This window comes from Panthera tigris, chromosome C2, assembly GCF_018350195.1.
Source record: "Panthera tigris isolate Pti1 chromosome C2, P.tigris_Pti1_mat1.1, whole genome shotgun sequence".
NCBI classification, from domain to species: Eukaryota; Metazoa; Chordata; class Mammalia; order Carnivora; family Felidae; genus Panthera; species Panthera tigris.
The window spans coordinates 125,375,885-125,392,190 of record NC_056668.1 but is presented as its reverse complement, the minus strand read 5'-3'; the positions used below and the strand labels follow the sequence as shown (position 1 = coordinate 125,392,190).

Sequence of the window (16,306 nt, the reverse complement as noted above, 5' to 3'; positions counted from 1 at the left end):
TTCAGTTTCAGTTGTAGCACCCCACATACACCTCTCTAATCCCATTCTCTTTATCCTATCTTCTCAGTAAGTAACCAGTATCAACAACTTGATTTTAAATAATCTCATGTACGTGTTTATGCTTTACATAAGTGGAACAATGTATTATGTATCATTCTGTAGCTTGCTTTCTCCTTTAAAAACACACTCCAAAGGTAAGAGAATTAAAAGCAAAAATGAAGTATTGGGACTTCATTAAGATAAAAAGCTTCTACACTGCAAAGGAAACAATCAACAAAACTAAAAGGCAACCGACGGAATGGGAAAAGATATCTGTAAATGACATACCGGATAAAGGGCTAGTATCCAAAATCTATAAAGAACTCACCGAACTCCACACTTGAAAAACAAATAATCCAGTGAAGAAATGGGCAGAACACATGAATAGACACTTCTCTAAAGAAAACATCCGGATGGCCAACAGGCACGTGAAAAGATGCTCAACGTCACTCCTCATCAGGGAAATACAAATCAAAACCACACTGAGATACCACCTCATCCAGTCAGAGTGGCTAAAATGAACAAATCAGGAGGCTATAGATGCTGGAGAGGATGTGGAAAAACGGGAACCGTCTTGCACTGTTGGTGGGAATGCAAACTGGTGCGGCCGCTCTGGAAATCAGTGTGGAGGTTCCTCAAAAAATTCAAAATAGATCTACCCTATGACCCAGCAATAGCACTGCTAGGAATTTACCTAAGGGATACAGGAGTGCTGATGCATAGAGGCACTTGTACCCCAATGTTTATAGCAGCACTTTCAACAATAGCCAAATTATGGAAAGAGCCTAAATGTCCATGAACTGATGAATGGATAAAGAAGTTGTGGTTTATATATACAAGGGAATACTACTTGGCAATGAGAAAGAATGGAATATGGCCTTTTGTAGCAACGTGGATGCAACTGGAGAGTGTTATGCTAAGTCATACAGAAAAAGAGAGATACCATATGTTTTCACTCTTATGTGCATCCTGAGAAACTTAACAGAAGACCATGGGGGAGGGGAAGGGGGGGTAAAGTTACAGAGAGGGAAGGAGGCAAACCATAAGAGACTCTTAAAAACTGAGAATAAACTGAGAGTTGATGGGGGTGGGAGGGAGGGAGGAGAAAGTGGGTGATGGGCATTGAGGAAGGCACCTGTTGGGATGAGCACTGAGTGTTGTATGGAAACCAATTTGATAATAAATTTCGTATTAAAAAAATAAAAATAAAAAAAAGAAAATGCATTTCTGAAATATATCCATAATGGTGCCTAGAGCTCTAGTTCAATCACTATAGAGAATTTAAGTGTTCCAATATACCACATTTTATTTATCAATTGTCCTTTTCATAAACATTTAGGGTTTTTTAAAATTTTTTGCTGTTACAAACAAAACAGCAATAAAAATTCTGCATTTGCCTCCTTTATATATACCAAAATTTCTCTAGAGGTTACATCTAGGAATTGAATTGCTTTTCTTCAAAGTAATTTTTTTCTTCAAAAAAAAAAAAAAAAAGTGGCTTCCACAGTGTAGGTACTCCTTATATATTTACCAAATGAATGCAAAATGGATAGGTCATTCAGCTTTTCTTAATACTGCCAAATTTTTCTCCAAAGGGGTTATTTCATATTTATACTCAGAACAGTTGGCACTCTAGTGCCTTACTGACTCTTAGCATCTTCCATCCTTTTAATGTTACTCAATCTGATGAGTGTGACACAGTGTTTTATACTGTTACAGCCAAAATTTTATTCTCTCATCCTCAGTACTTTATTTGAATGGGCTCTTATTTCCTATCACATGTTCTAATTGATTATTACTGCTATACAGAAGGCTGATTTTTTTTAATGTTTATTTTCTCTCTAGGAATTGTGCCCAATGAACACTTTCATTAGTTCTAATGGTCTACAAAGACCATTTATCCCAAAATTTCTACAATTATGTATTCTGTGAATATAAATAATATTATATCTCCCTTACCTACACAAGGAACTTCTCTCTTGTTCCTAATTCACCAAGAGTTATTGTTCATCACAAGCATCACCTAAATTTTATCAAATGCTTTTTCTAAACATTTCGCATCAGTTCAGATAAGGCTCGGTTCCCGCTTCCATTTGGTATATTATAGTAAAAGATTTGCTAATACTAAACTATCCTTGCATTTGTAAGATAAAACCTCTAGGTCTTAAAAATGTATTGACCTCAAATTGTTAATATTTTTATTTAATTTTCTACCACTTTTTCTATTTAATTTCCATTTCTACTTTAATTATCTTTCTTCCTAAGTACTTTCAGATTTGCTGTTTCTTCTAGTTTCTACTGCTTTTGCTAATATTAATACATTTAAGACAGTATATTTATTTAAGTAGAACTTTAGCTGGTCCCACTATTTTTACTAGCAGTACTTTCACTAACATTCACTCATCAACTCTGTATATTTCCTCTTTATCACAAGAATTACTTAAAAGTACCTTTTTACATTTGTAAGTATAATTTAGAAGGGGAATTTATTTTTTGTATTTCAATATTACATGTACTGGAGTCAGACAATAGGATCAAGTATTCCTTGATGAAGTATTTCAAGATTTTTTTAATCCTCCCTGTTCTGCAGTTTTACTATACTATTAAGAGCTATGTAATTATTTTCACTTACCTTGCTCACTTCTGAGAACAAACTCTAGATCTGAGGAAATATGTCAAAGAAATTTTTCCAAAATTATCTCTTCAAAAAACAATGTCTTTTCTATTCCCTTTGACTTCCTCCTCTGGCATATTCTGGAACCCTTCAGAGCTGCTCTTTCCTATTTACTTCTCTGGGCTACATTATAAATGAATGCCTAATGAAGGTCAATTCCTGAATTCTACATTTGATGGCATCCATTTCCTTCAGCAAAACTAATTTACTAAATTTACCCCCTTTCTGTGTTACATACAATTTCTTCTTTCATCTCTCCAGTATCTTAAATATACTTATTTATTTCTTTTACTACTCATCCCTCCCCATCTAAAGTTTTTGTGATCACCTCTGCTCATTGTGGTCACTCCACTGCAGAACCAGATCATATAATGTGGGCTTAGAACTTCCTGCTCTAAGGTAATATTGTGAATTTTTAAAGACCCAGTCACTGTAAGTGAAGCAGACATTTCAATCCAGGTCCTGGTTTTAAGAACTGTCTGCCTTCTCCCTTTCTTTAGCCCTTGATTTCCCATTAATGAGGTTTTAGAGCAAGTTATTATCCAAATGAAGACCCTCCTGAGTATTAAAAAGGTCTCTACTATTAATAACTACATAGACAATAAGCATAAACTAGGGGTTTGAAAGGTATCCTGAGATATATGATCACCCTAAACAGAAGCTTTAGCTTATGTGGCAGTTATCAGTGGCTTTCTTCAGACTCCTTTGCAAGTGTAGAGACTCATGTTAGGCCCTGGCTTGATGTAATTAGCCTGACTATTCCTCTATGTTTCATGAAACATTTTTATTCCTTTTAACACACAAGAACCAAACTCTTGGCTACAAGTACCTGCTTCTCTACACTAAACCCAATACTACTTATCATTATATGTTATCTTCTACTTTAAGCACAGAAACATTTAGTTTCTAAACTCATTAATGTCTGCATTCTTTTTTTAAAATTTTATCTATCATTACTTTCTGTTTGAAATGAGGTAATAAACAGCAAGATTAGTGTGCTACTTTCAACAAAAGAATCTTATCAATTTTTTAAACATGTATTCCCTTTATTCAGCAACTACTTTCAGGAATTTGTTACAAAAACACTCCCACATGTAGATTTCAGGAGGATATAGGAGGATTCAAAGAAGTACTATTTTTAATAGAATAAAACTATTCTAGTTTATATGGATAGTAAATTAGTTTTAGTAGTATAGTTTGTACCTTACTTCTTTTTTAAGAATAAAGCAACCCAAATAAAAACTGTTTAAATAAATCATGGCCAAGCCATGTTAAGAAACAGTATGCAAACATTAAAAATTACAAAGTAAATTCACAGAGGAAAAAAATCCCACAATAGAATGCTGAATGAAAAATAAAAATCACAGAAGTTTGTAGATTAATTTGAACATAGCTAGGAAACAAAAATATAATATGAATAATAAAAAATTATACCAAAGTAAAACATGTTTTAGGCAGAGGTCAAGGAAGAATAGAGACAAAAAGTTGAAAAGGTGGGTTAAAACCAAATTATGGAAAGCATTAGTGTCTGAACTACTTATCTTTACCTTTCACAAAATGTGCGTTCAAAAGAATTTAAGCAAAGATTGTTAGTATGAAGTAGCATTAGGGAAGAGTAATAAGAATAAAAAATATAGAACTCTGGACAAAAATGAAAAATTTGTTTTAGTTCCTGTTTGTTTCAAATACTAGGCCAGATTTTATTGACATTAAATTTTAAGGATTTTGGGGGTGCACGGTTGGCGCAGTCGGTTAAGCATCCAACTTCGGCTCAGGTCATAATCTCACGGTCTGTGCGTTCCAGTACTGCATTGCACTCTGTGCTGACAGCTCAGAGCCTGGAACCTGCTTCAGATTTTGTGTCTCCTTCTCTCTGTCTGCCCCTCCCCCTGCTTGTGCTCGTTGTCTCTCAAAAATAAACAAACATTTAAATATTAAAGATGTGGGGCGCCTGGATGGCGCAGTCGGTTAAGCGCCCGACTTCAGCCAGGTCACGATCTCGCGGTCCGTGAGTTCGAGCCCCGCGTCAGGCTCTGGGCTGATGGCTCGGAGCCTGGAGCCTGTTTCCGATTCTGTGTCTCCCTCTCTCTCTGCCCCTCCCCCGTTCATGCTCTGTCTCTCTCTGTCCCAAAAATAAATTAAAAATGTTGAAAATAAATAAATAAATAAATAGATATTAAAGATGTTTTCATATTTTTAAAAAGCTGGTATTGACCTTTAATACTATATACATTAAAAGTATCTTTATATATACAAATATCTTGCAAAATAAAGTTTTACGTGAAAAAAATGAAAGCAAAGTACAGAAATGCAATGTTTAAATTTACACATAAAAATAAACTTCCTTCATTTTTCTACTTGTGTTTCCACCTAAAGGTGGAAAGCCATAAGGCAGATCTCAAAAATAAAACATCTATTATTTTTAAATCTTATTTATGTAACTTATAGTTTGTTCATTCCTTCAGATAACTGGAAGTTCAGTGTTTCTTTTACCATTAGCATCATCACACTATTCCACCTCCCTCCCTTCCCACACAAATTCCAAGACTCCTGATCATATCAATCTGGTTACATACATAAAAAGCAGTAAAGACTAAACTCCCTTAACGCAAAAGGATATACAGGGAGAAAATAAAAAGTATACTAAATAAAAAGTTGTAAGAGTAAATCTGTTTCATAAATTACCTAATTTAAAAAGAAATTTTAATGTTTATTTTTGAGAGAGTGTGTGAGCTAGGGAGGGACAGAGAGAGAGGGAGACACAGAATCTGAAGCAGGCTCCAGGCTCTGAGCTGTGAGCACAGAGCCCAACACAGGGCTCGAACTCATGAACCGTGAGATTATGACCTGAGCCAAAGTCAGACACTAAACCGACTGAGTCACTCAGGCACCCCCATAAATTACCTAATTTTAAAGAAATTAAAAATGAAGTATCAAAAATGAGCAAATAGTGAATAAACATATATAACTTTAATCAATCACTGGTGATCAAAGAAATGCAAATTATTCTGGATTACAATTTTCACATATGTTATCAAATAATTCCTAAATTTAAGTGTTGCTAGGCACACTTCTGGTGAAAGATACACCAGTAAAATTTTGGGGGGAGTAATATGATATTTATCACAGAGTTAAGAAATACCCTTTCACCAAATTACTTTACCTCTAGTGTTTTAAAATGAAAAAAAGAGGGGCTCCTGGGTGGCTCAGTTGGGTAAGCGTCTGACTTCTGCTCAGGTCATAATGTCTCAGTTTATGAGTTCGAGTCCCACATTGGGCTTTGTGCTCACAGCTCAGAGCCTGGAGCCTGCTTCAGATTCTGTGTCTCCCTCTCTCTCTGCCCCTCCCCTGGCTTGCACTCCGTGTCTCTCTCTCTCTCTCAACAATAAACCTTAAAAATATTTTTTTAAGTAAATAAATAAAATGAAAAAAGATCTGAAGACATAAATATGAACAATGAATAAATTCTATAACAGTAAAAAAAAATGTAAGGACGTACTAAAAGAATAGTAAAATAAGGTTTATCCTTATAATGAATTAGTTAGAAGTCAATAAATAAGAGTTTTTGCAAAATATTTAATATTTGTTAACTTAATGAGAGAGGAGAAAGAAGGTTATAAAATCACATACACACGTAAAATAATCATGAACTATTAATTGTGGTTATTCCTAGTTCACTACATAGGAATTCTATTTTATAGACTTTTTTCTTTTAAATATTGTTCAATACACATATGTTACTTATATTAAGTGAAATTCTAAAAAACAGACTACAGCAATAAATCTTCTCTTAGGCAGCTATCATATGCAAGTCATTTTACTCAGTACACTGTAATCGAAAAGTGCATCTTACCATTAAACAAAATGCCTTTGTGACAGTGTTTACAAAACAAGTAAAACAAAGACAAACTTAAACTTCTTAATTATACCATCAGCAGAAATATATAAAACATCACTTAATAGGTTCCACATAGATTACTGACTATATTGCTTTGTAAATAAAACAAAAATACTTAAAATTTACCTGCATTGCACTTTTCCCCAATTTCACCACTTCAAATAGTGTGACAGGCTCCCCTTCACCATTCTGTTGAGGGTGCCCATTAGCTCTTCCACGGCCTGTTCCTCTAACAGTAGCTTCAATTCTACTCTTCTCTCCTGGAGATTTTCGAGGTTTCTTGTTTGTAGACTGAATAAAAGATGAGGAAAAAATTCAATTAAATACAGGTACACTTTGCTTTTATGCAAAGTACCAGTGAAAGGTACTAAGAACTACTACACATAAGAGACTTAATTCCTGACCAAAGGAAGCTTTACAATTTGTTTTCCATAAATTAAAGTGCAAATGGTAGTTTAAGCTATATAAGACAGGAAAATTTATAAAAAGATTTAGTGTTTTACACAATAATGCCAATGCTGAAGATTTTAATCACGCCCTCTTTTGACATCTCCCTCTTTATACTTTCAATTCTTTCCTATTTCTTCAGAAACTTTATTTAATAAAACATTGCTTGGAAATACTGTATATTCAACTTCTTTCTCTACAGAGGTCCTCAAATATTTCTTATCTAGTCATGTAACAAATATATAGTGAACATACTTATAACTATTCTAGGTACTAGAAATTCAACAATAAATAAAACAAATATTCCTGCCTGACAGAATTTACTCTTCAATTAACATCACATCCCATCTGTAAATCTGTTTTTTTACAAAAAAACTGAAGACAGTACAGAACATTTCCAAATACATCATATCCACTTACCCTTATTATTACCTCCTTACCACTTGTATGGTACATCTGATACAGATAGTGAACAAATACTGATAGATTAACAAAAGTCCATACTTAGTTCAGATTTTCTTAGGTTTTTGCCTTATGACCTTTTTATGTTCCAGAACTGCATCCAGGATACCATATTACATTTATGTCATGTCTCCCTAAGCTCCTGTTGGCTTTGACAGGCTTTCCCTGGTTTTATGGTGACTTTGACAGTTTTGAGGATTACTGGTCAGGTGTTTAAACAACGTTCCTCAACTAGGTTTTGTCTGATGTTTTTCTCATCACTACACTGGGGTTAAGGGTTTTAAGAGGAAGATGTAAGAGATAAAGTGTTATTTTTATGACCTCATATCAAAGGTATATACTGTCATAATGATTTCTTACTGTAAATGTTGACCTTAATCATTTGACTGAGGCGATATTTGTTAGATTTCCCCACTGTAAAGTTACTTTCCCTCCTCTTTCCAATGTACCTTTGGAAGAAAGACAGTATGTGCATCCCACATTTAAGGGGCAGGGAGTTATACTCCACCTTCTTGGGTGGTGGGGGGGTGGGTAGTATCTACACAAATTACTTAGGAATTTTTAGTATGGGATTTTTGTCTGTTCTCACTCATTTATTCAATTATTTAAAGTAATGGACTCATCAAAATTTATTTTATACTTTGGGGTACACTTCAACACTTTTATTCTGTTGCTCAGCCTGTTTCAGCTCTGACCACTGGGAAATCTTTCATGGCTCCTGCATTCATTTCACATATTCTCATCTATGTGTGTCTTACTGTTTACCTTCCGGCAGCACAATATTCTGCAGGCTCATCTTGTATATCCCCTTCCTCAATTTTAGAACCAACCAATATTCCAAGGAGCTCTGGTTCCTTTTACTGGAGAATGACATTAGAGATGAAGATCTGGGCTAGGTTTTGCTCCTTGATACTGTGTCCTTCTTCTAGGCTCTTAAGCAGACAAAGAAATACATGTTCCATAGACATACACATAACTATAAATATCTCTGTATGTAATGATATATTATCTATGTTAAGCTAAATATAAATTCATATTGGTATGTCCACCTCTAATCCATTACCATAAGTACGCATCTTCTGCATTACTAATCAATATGGTCCCGCCTCAACAGTGAGAAACCTGGTGCCCACTGGTATACAAATATAATAGTATTAGAGCTGTTAAATCATACCCCAACAGAAACAATTTTATTAACTAGATTACATTGCTTATATATACAATGTAGTTTCTTTGATTTTAGTCTTACAGATTCATATCAAAAGTTACTTAAGTCAGCAACTTCCTGCCCAACTTCCCCTAGTGACATTGTTTCAAATACTTCAAACAGCATTAGAATGCTTTATCATATTCTACATTCCATCCTGGTATCCACTTAAACTCCTAAGTGACTTTTTAAAATCTGTATTCATAAAATTCACTTTTTCTGTAAAGTTCAATGAGTTTTAACAAATGCATAGTGCCATGTATGTACAATATGGTATCGCAGGAAAGCGTTTCACCACCTTAAAAAATCCCTGTGCTTCTCCCATTCAATCCTCCCACTTCTCTTTGGCAAACAATGAATTCTTTTACCTAACTATAGGTTTGGCTTTTATAGAAAGTCATATAATTAAATCATATATTATGTAGCCTCTTCAGACTGGTATCTTTCCCTTTAACAATATGCATTTAAGATTTATGAATGTTTTTTAGTGGCTAAATAGTTAAATTTTTAATTCCTAAATAATATTCCATTGTATGAATGTACACATTCTGTCACCCATTTACCCAATGATGGACATCCTGGTCACCATTTCTTGACAATTAGGAATAAAGCTGCTATATGTATTCACGTGCAGGATTTTGTGCAGACATAATTTTCAAATGAGTTATGTAAGCATCTAGAAGCATGATTATTGAATCATATGATAAAACCACGTTTAGCTTTGTAAAAAACTGCCAAACTGTTTTCCAAAGTAGCTGTAACATTTTGCATTGCCACCAGCAATGAATGAGAGTTCTTGATGCTTTGTAACCCTGACAGCTTTGTACCTTTGTCAGGTTTTTGGATTTCAGCCATTATAATAGGTATAAAGTTGTTGTCTCATTGTTGTCTTAATTTGCAATTCCAGAATGACAAATGATTAAGGACTTTTTAATAATTAATCATTCTTGACATTAAATTTTTCTGTTCCAATTACTGGAACAGATACTGTCTTCTAACTACACTCTGATTCTGTATACTTGTACTCTCTAACATGGTAACCACTACCCTCATGTAGCAAATTGAGCACTTGAAATATAACTAGTCAAAAACGAAATGTGCAGTAAGTATAAAATATCCTCAAGATTGTAAAGATTTATGAAAAATCACATATGAAATCTCATTTATAATGCTATATTGACTACATGATGAAATAACATATTATACTGATTAAATTAATTGCATTACCCATTTTTTTGTAACTCACTAGAAAATATTAAGTTGCAGATGCAGCTCATATTCTATTTCTGCTGAATAATTCCACACTATTCTAATACTATAAACACATTAATTCTTGTAATACAAACCTAATCCCATCACTTCCCTGTTTATTTCTCTGCTCTTTAGTCACCCTCATAACCAGCAATCAATAAAAAATCCAAACTCCTCAGCATGGCAAATAAAGTTATCATTTACTACCTGTTCAGTCATCTACCATATCAGCTCCCTCTTTACAGGATGATAAATTTTAAGTTGCCTAAATCCAGCATTATTTCACACATTCATTCTTTTTAGCTGGACTCTAGATTTTGGCTCCTCCTAATAAGTCTTGTTTCTGTGCTCACTCTTTAGAGTGATAGGATTTTCCCAGTATTGTGTATGCACACAAGTGTGTGTGTGCACGTATGTGTAGGCGTGTGTGTGTGTGTGTGTGTGTGTGTGTGTGAGTGTGTGTGAGATGAGAGCAAGGGGGAAATGTTATTTTTCCTCATTAAATAATACATTCACATGGCCCAAAATTTAAAAGGTGATTAAACTTTAATGAAAACATGCCCACTCCTGCCCTCAAGCCACCATCTACTTTCCTAAGAGGCAAACAATACTATTCATTTCTTAGACATCATCTGAACAAACTGCATGTGAAACTAAAGAATAAATAAATGGAAACCCATTCTATGTTCAGGTACTTGAAGAGTTAATATTAAGATCTCAATACTCCCTAAAGCAACCAACATACAGATTTAATGCAATCTCTATCAAAATCCTAATGACCTTTTTTGCAGAAACAGAAAATCCCATTCTATAATTCAAAGAGACTCTCAAAGGATCTCAAATGACCAATTCTGAAAAAGAAACCAACACTGGAAGATACATACTTCTGATTTCAAAATTTACTACAAAGCTACACTATCAAAACAGTGTGGTGCTGGCATAAAAGCAAACATACAAACCAGTGGAATAGAATAGCCTATGTATGTGAAACAAACCCTCACATATATGTTTTAATAATTTTTGACAAGGGTGCCAAAACCATCCAGTGGGTAAAGAGCAGAAGGCAACCCACAGAATGGGAGAAAATATTTGCAAATCATATATCTGATAATGGATTAATATCCAGAATATATAAAGAACTACTAAAACTCAACAAGACAAGGAACCTGATTTGAAAATTGGCAAAGAATTTGAATAGACATTTCTCCAAAGAGCATATCCAAAGCCCATTAAACACAAGAAGAAATGCTCAATATCACTAATCATTAGAGAAATGCAAATCAAAACTACAATGAAATGGAACCTCACACCTAGTGATAAAAAGAGAAAAAACTTCTTAGAGGGGATGTGGAGAAATTAGAACTCTTGCACTGTTAATGGGAATGTAAAATGGTATGGCCATTGTGGGAAACAGTACATCAATTCCTCAAAAAATTAAAAATAGAATCACCATATAATCGACCAATAACTCAAATAAATATATACCAAAAAGAACTGAAGGCGGGGACCCAAAAAGTTATTAGTACACTCATTATCACAGCAACATCATTCACAGTAGTTCAAGCTTGGAAACAACCCAAGTGTCCATTTGATGCCATGAATGGATAAGCAAATGTGGTATATACACACAATGAAATATTATTCAGCCTTAAAAAAGAAGGGAATTCTGGCATAATCTATAACATAGATAAACCCAAAGGACATTATGCTAAATGAAAGAAGCGAGTCATAAAAGCCAAATATTTGTATGATTCTACTTATATGATGTACTTAGTAAAAAAATCACAGAAACAAAAAGTAAAATGGTGACTGCTGGGGGCTAAGGAAAGCAGGAATAGGGAGTTATTGTTTAATGGGTATAGAGATTTACATTTTTGTTTTCACTGAAGTGTAGCAATATTATATTAGTTTCAGGTGTACTACAAAGTGAGTCAATATTTATATATATTACAAAGTGATCTGGGCGCCTGGGTGGCTTAGTTGGTTGAATGTCCAACTTCAGCTCAGGTCATGAGCTCTTCAATCCTGTGTTCAAGCCCGACATCAGGCTCTGTGCTGACAGCTCAGAACCTGGAACCTGCTTTGGATTTTGTGTCTCCCTCGCTCTCTGCCCCTCCCCAGCTAACTCTGTCTCTTTCTCAAAAATAAATAAACCTTTAAAAAAAAAAAAGTAAGGGGCATCTGGGTGGCTCAGTCAGTTAAGCATCCGACTGGCTCAGGTCATGATCTAGCAGTTCGTGAGTTCGAGCCCCATGTCAGGCTCTGTGCTGACAGATCAGAGCCTGGAGCCTGCTTAAGATTCTGTGTCTCCCTCTCTCTCTGCCCCTCCCCTGCTCACGTGCTGTCTCTCCCTCTCTCAAAAATAAACATTTAACAAAATTTTTTTTAAAGTAATCATTACAATAAATCTAGCTATCACCTGTCACTATACAAAGTTCTTACAATACTACTATTTCCTATGCTATACATTGCATCCCTATGTCTTATTTATTTTATTAGAGTTACAGTTTTAAAAAATGAAGAAAGTTCTGGAGGTGGTGGTGATGACTGTACAATATTATGAATGTATTTAATACAACTGAATACATGTTAAAATGGTTAAATTGGCATTTCTGGTGTATTTCACCAGAAAAAAAAAAATTGGAAAAAACCCAAATGCATATATGTATTTCCAAAGACCTATTATATTTTAAGTTATTTATGCACAGCTCTGCATCATTCTATTTTCACAATTTTTAATCTACAGTATGTCCTAGAAAATATTTTTTTCATAAGTTTTTTATTTTGGGGGAGGGGATGAAGGGCAGAGAGAGAGAGAGGGAAGGAATCCCAAGCAGGCTCCATGCTGTCAGTACAGAGCCTCATGTGGGGCTTAATCCCACAAACCATGAGATCAAGAGTCAGACACTTAATCGACTGAGCCACCTAGGTGCTCCTGTCCTAGAGAGTATCTTAATTCCTTTTCAAAAGCTGCAGTGTTCCACTGCACAGATGTACATTAATTTTTTTTAGCCATTAACCCACTGACAATCAACATTTCTTTCTTCTGGATCTTTTACAATTACAAATAACATTCTATTACAAGTAAGCTTGTATATGTGTAGAAATGTTTGTGTGAGTTACACACATGTACATTATTATGCATATATAGTATATAAGTAGTATGAACTAAGCTCCATAAATACGGGAAATAAACCACAATTCTCACACCAGGAAACCTTTACCATTGGTTATAAAGGAGGTAGGGAGTAAGAACATAAAAAATCCATTTGATCTTATCTAAGGTCTATTTATCCTCATTATCCCCAGAGTGATTTTCCCGTGACAAATCCAGATAATAATATAAAGAAGTTCAGAAAGATTGCCCCTAATAAAAATAAGAGGGAAGATAATGACATATAATTAAAAGAAAACCAGAAACACAAATAACTGTAATATAATATAGTAAAATATAGTATGTAAAAAAATATTTTTCACAAAAATGTGGTTTAAGTGATAGAAGGGTTCTATTAAGAGGCAGATAATTTCTAGTAACAGATAAATAACCAGAGGAAGTTTCACAGAAGAGATGAGCCCCATTAAATATCTAAATGAAGATGATCAACAAACATGTGGATAACTTTGGAGTCTAAGTCCAGCCTGGAGACATAAATCTGAGAGACATAAACTTAGACATGGTACTTAAAGTCATGAGATTGGATGTGATCACCAAGGGAGTAGTGTGTGTAAACCAAATAATGTCTAGCATTTGTTAATACAATCATAGGGTTAGTATAAACATGACACAATGTTTGCTAGAGATTGTTAATCATTTGGGTAGAGAGCTACAATAACAAACATCAATCAGGACAACTACAAAATAAGAGTAGTTGTTTAATAATAAACAAAAGTCTCTGAAATAATAGTATACCAAAAAGAAATACCAATAATGAGATGCCCCCTAAGAATTTGGAAATGAAAACAATACTACCTATAACAGAAAGTCCTTATACTATTTGTTTTCATATGGCTGAGTAAACAAAACCAGAGATCATGAAGTCTTCTCAAATATAAACAGTATTAAAACGGCTAAACAAAGCATGTATCAATTGAAACTCTGAATTGTCAAAAGTGGAGCCAGCTGACTGAAAATGTTTAAGCAATCTTCGTAACAGGTACTGGAGCAAATGTGTCAAATCTGATCATACTGACGATCAGATCTCTCAATATAAATTAACAGCTTGGTAGTTCAGCATTCTTTTTTAAAAAATGTTTATTGGAGGGGGGAGAGGGAAAGAGGGAAGGAGGGAGGGAGGGAGGGAGAGAGAGAGGGAGAGAGGGAGGGAAAGCGCGCACACAAACAAGCTGGCGGCTGGGGGAGGAAGGGGGGAGGGTAATCCCAAGCAGGCTCCATGCTGTCAGCAGAGAGTCCAACACTGGGCTTGATCTCACAAACTGTGATTAAGACCTAAGCTGAAATCAAGAGTTCAACACTCAACTAAGTCACCCAGGTGCCCCTGGCATTCTTGAGATAAGGACTTTCAGAAGTTTAAGATGTGAGTTCAAAACTTAGCTTTGCCATTTATATGCTATGTGTGACCTTGGGCAAACTACCACTTCCTATTTTTGTTTTCTACATTGTAGATCACTTATAACACGGTTTCATAGTACTGATGTTACAGTTAAATGACATAAACAGCATCAGCTTAGTGCAAAGACAGAGTAGAAATTCAGCAAGCTGCATTGTTTCAAACATTAAGAAATGGGGTTGAGTTAGGTGGGAGTATAGATGCCCATGTGAATTAATAAGTGTGAAAATATGGACGAAAGTCTAACTAACACAAGTCTCTAGAATGTACCACCCTACCCTGGTAAAATCCTTTTCAATTTTATAAATATGGGATGAACGTATACTATTTACCTATTAGATTATGGGATGGTAATTTTAGTAAAAAATCATACTTCTACCCATAAAACAGCTAAATTAGGATATGCATACTCCTTTTCAACAAGGAAAGCAAAAATATTACAGGAATGCAGTTACTGACATATCAAAATTAGAGAGGTTCTAAAGAATAACACAATAGCCTGCTGAAGGGGTGAGAAATTCTTTTAGAAAAAAAAAAAGGTTTTCTTGAAGAAGGCAGCACTAAAGCACAATCTTATGAAGTAAAGAATTTCAATTGGAGGAGAACAAATTCAAGTAAGCAACCACATAGACAGTTTATTCTCCTACCTTCAATCACATTTAGTCTTATTTCCCATTTGCACCTATAACCCACAAATCCTAGTGAAAACAATGTAACTTGCCACAGCCTCAGAAAAATCATATAGTGGTGGTAAGGGGAACTAGAATAGTCTCCAGCTTCTAAGTGTAAAACTTTCATTTTTCCCAAAATACTTTTGTAAGGAATATTCTACCACCAAATATTCTAACAGAATTAAGAGGTATTATAAAGAGTGATTTTAATGTTATGTCTTTTCCTCCACAATTTTTTCCCTCTAAATAAAGGTGGAGGACAAAAGCCAGTATAGAGAAAATGGTAGAAGTCATCCCTTCATCCTTTCTTTTAAGACTTTGCTCAAAAATTAAAGGTTATGGAGTTTCACTGAAGCAAATTAAAAACTAAGGCAAACACGGACATAACAGCAATAACATAAAAAAAAAGAGTCTTAAGTCACAAGGACATATATACAATAATTGGTTGACATAATCATCAATTGCAACAAGTGGATCTTATCTGCATCATGATTCAAACCAACAAACTGTACTTTAAAAATTGGGGCACTGGGGTGGCTCAGTCAGCTAAGCATCTGACTCTTGGTTTTGGCTCAGGTCAAGACCTCACATTCTGTGAGTTTGAGCCCTGCATGGGGCTCTGTGCTGAGTGTGAAGCCTGCTTGAGATACTCTCTCTCTTCTTCTCTCTGCCTGTCTCCTGTTCTCTCTTTCAAAAATAAATAAATAAACATTAAAAAAGAAAAAAATAAGTAAAAATGATAATATTTATGAAATGATTATAAACTTTAAACTGATTATTTGGTGCTAATATAATAGTTATCTTGAGATATGATAATGATACTTATCATTTAATAAAAAAAACTAATCATGCCCCGAGCAGAGACCTAAATAAACATTTTTCCTAAGAAGACATACAGATGACCAACAGACACATGCAAAGATGCTAAACACAGGGGCGCCTGGGTGGGTCAGTCGGTTAAGCATCCAATTTCACTCTGGTCATGATCTCCTGGATCCATGGGTTTGAGCCCCGTGTCAGGCTCTGTACTGACAGTTCAGAGCCAGGAGCCTGTTTCGGTTTCTGAGTTTCCCTCTCTCTCTGCTCCTC

General features: G+C 34.8%; 1 protein-coding gene across 4 annotated transcripts in view; it reads right to left on the bottom strand.

Annotated features, from left to right (window-relative positions):
* The window catches only part of STAG1 (stromal antigen 1), a 402,258-nt gene that overhangs the window by 258,931 nt on the left and 127,021 nt on the right, over positions 1-16,306 (bottom strand). For all 4 annotated transcript variants that reach the window (XM_042998579.1, XM_042998577.1, XM_007087414.3 and 1 more), the window contains exon 4: positions 6,738-6,902. In XM_042998579.1, the coding sequence (XP_042854513.1) occupies positions 6,738-6,902 (165 nt within the window). The remainder of the gene's footprint in view (positions 1-6,737; positions 6,903-16,306) is intronic.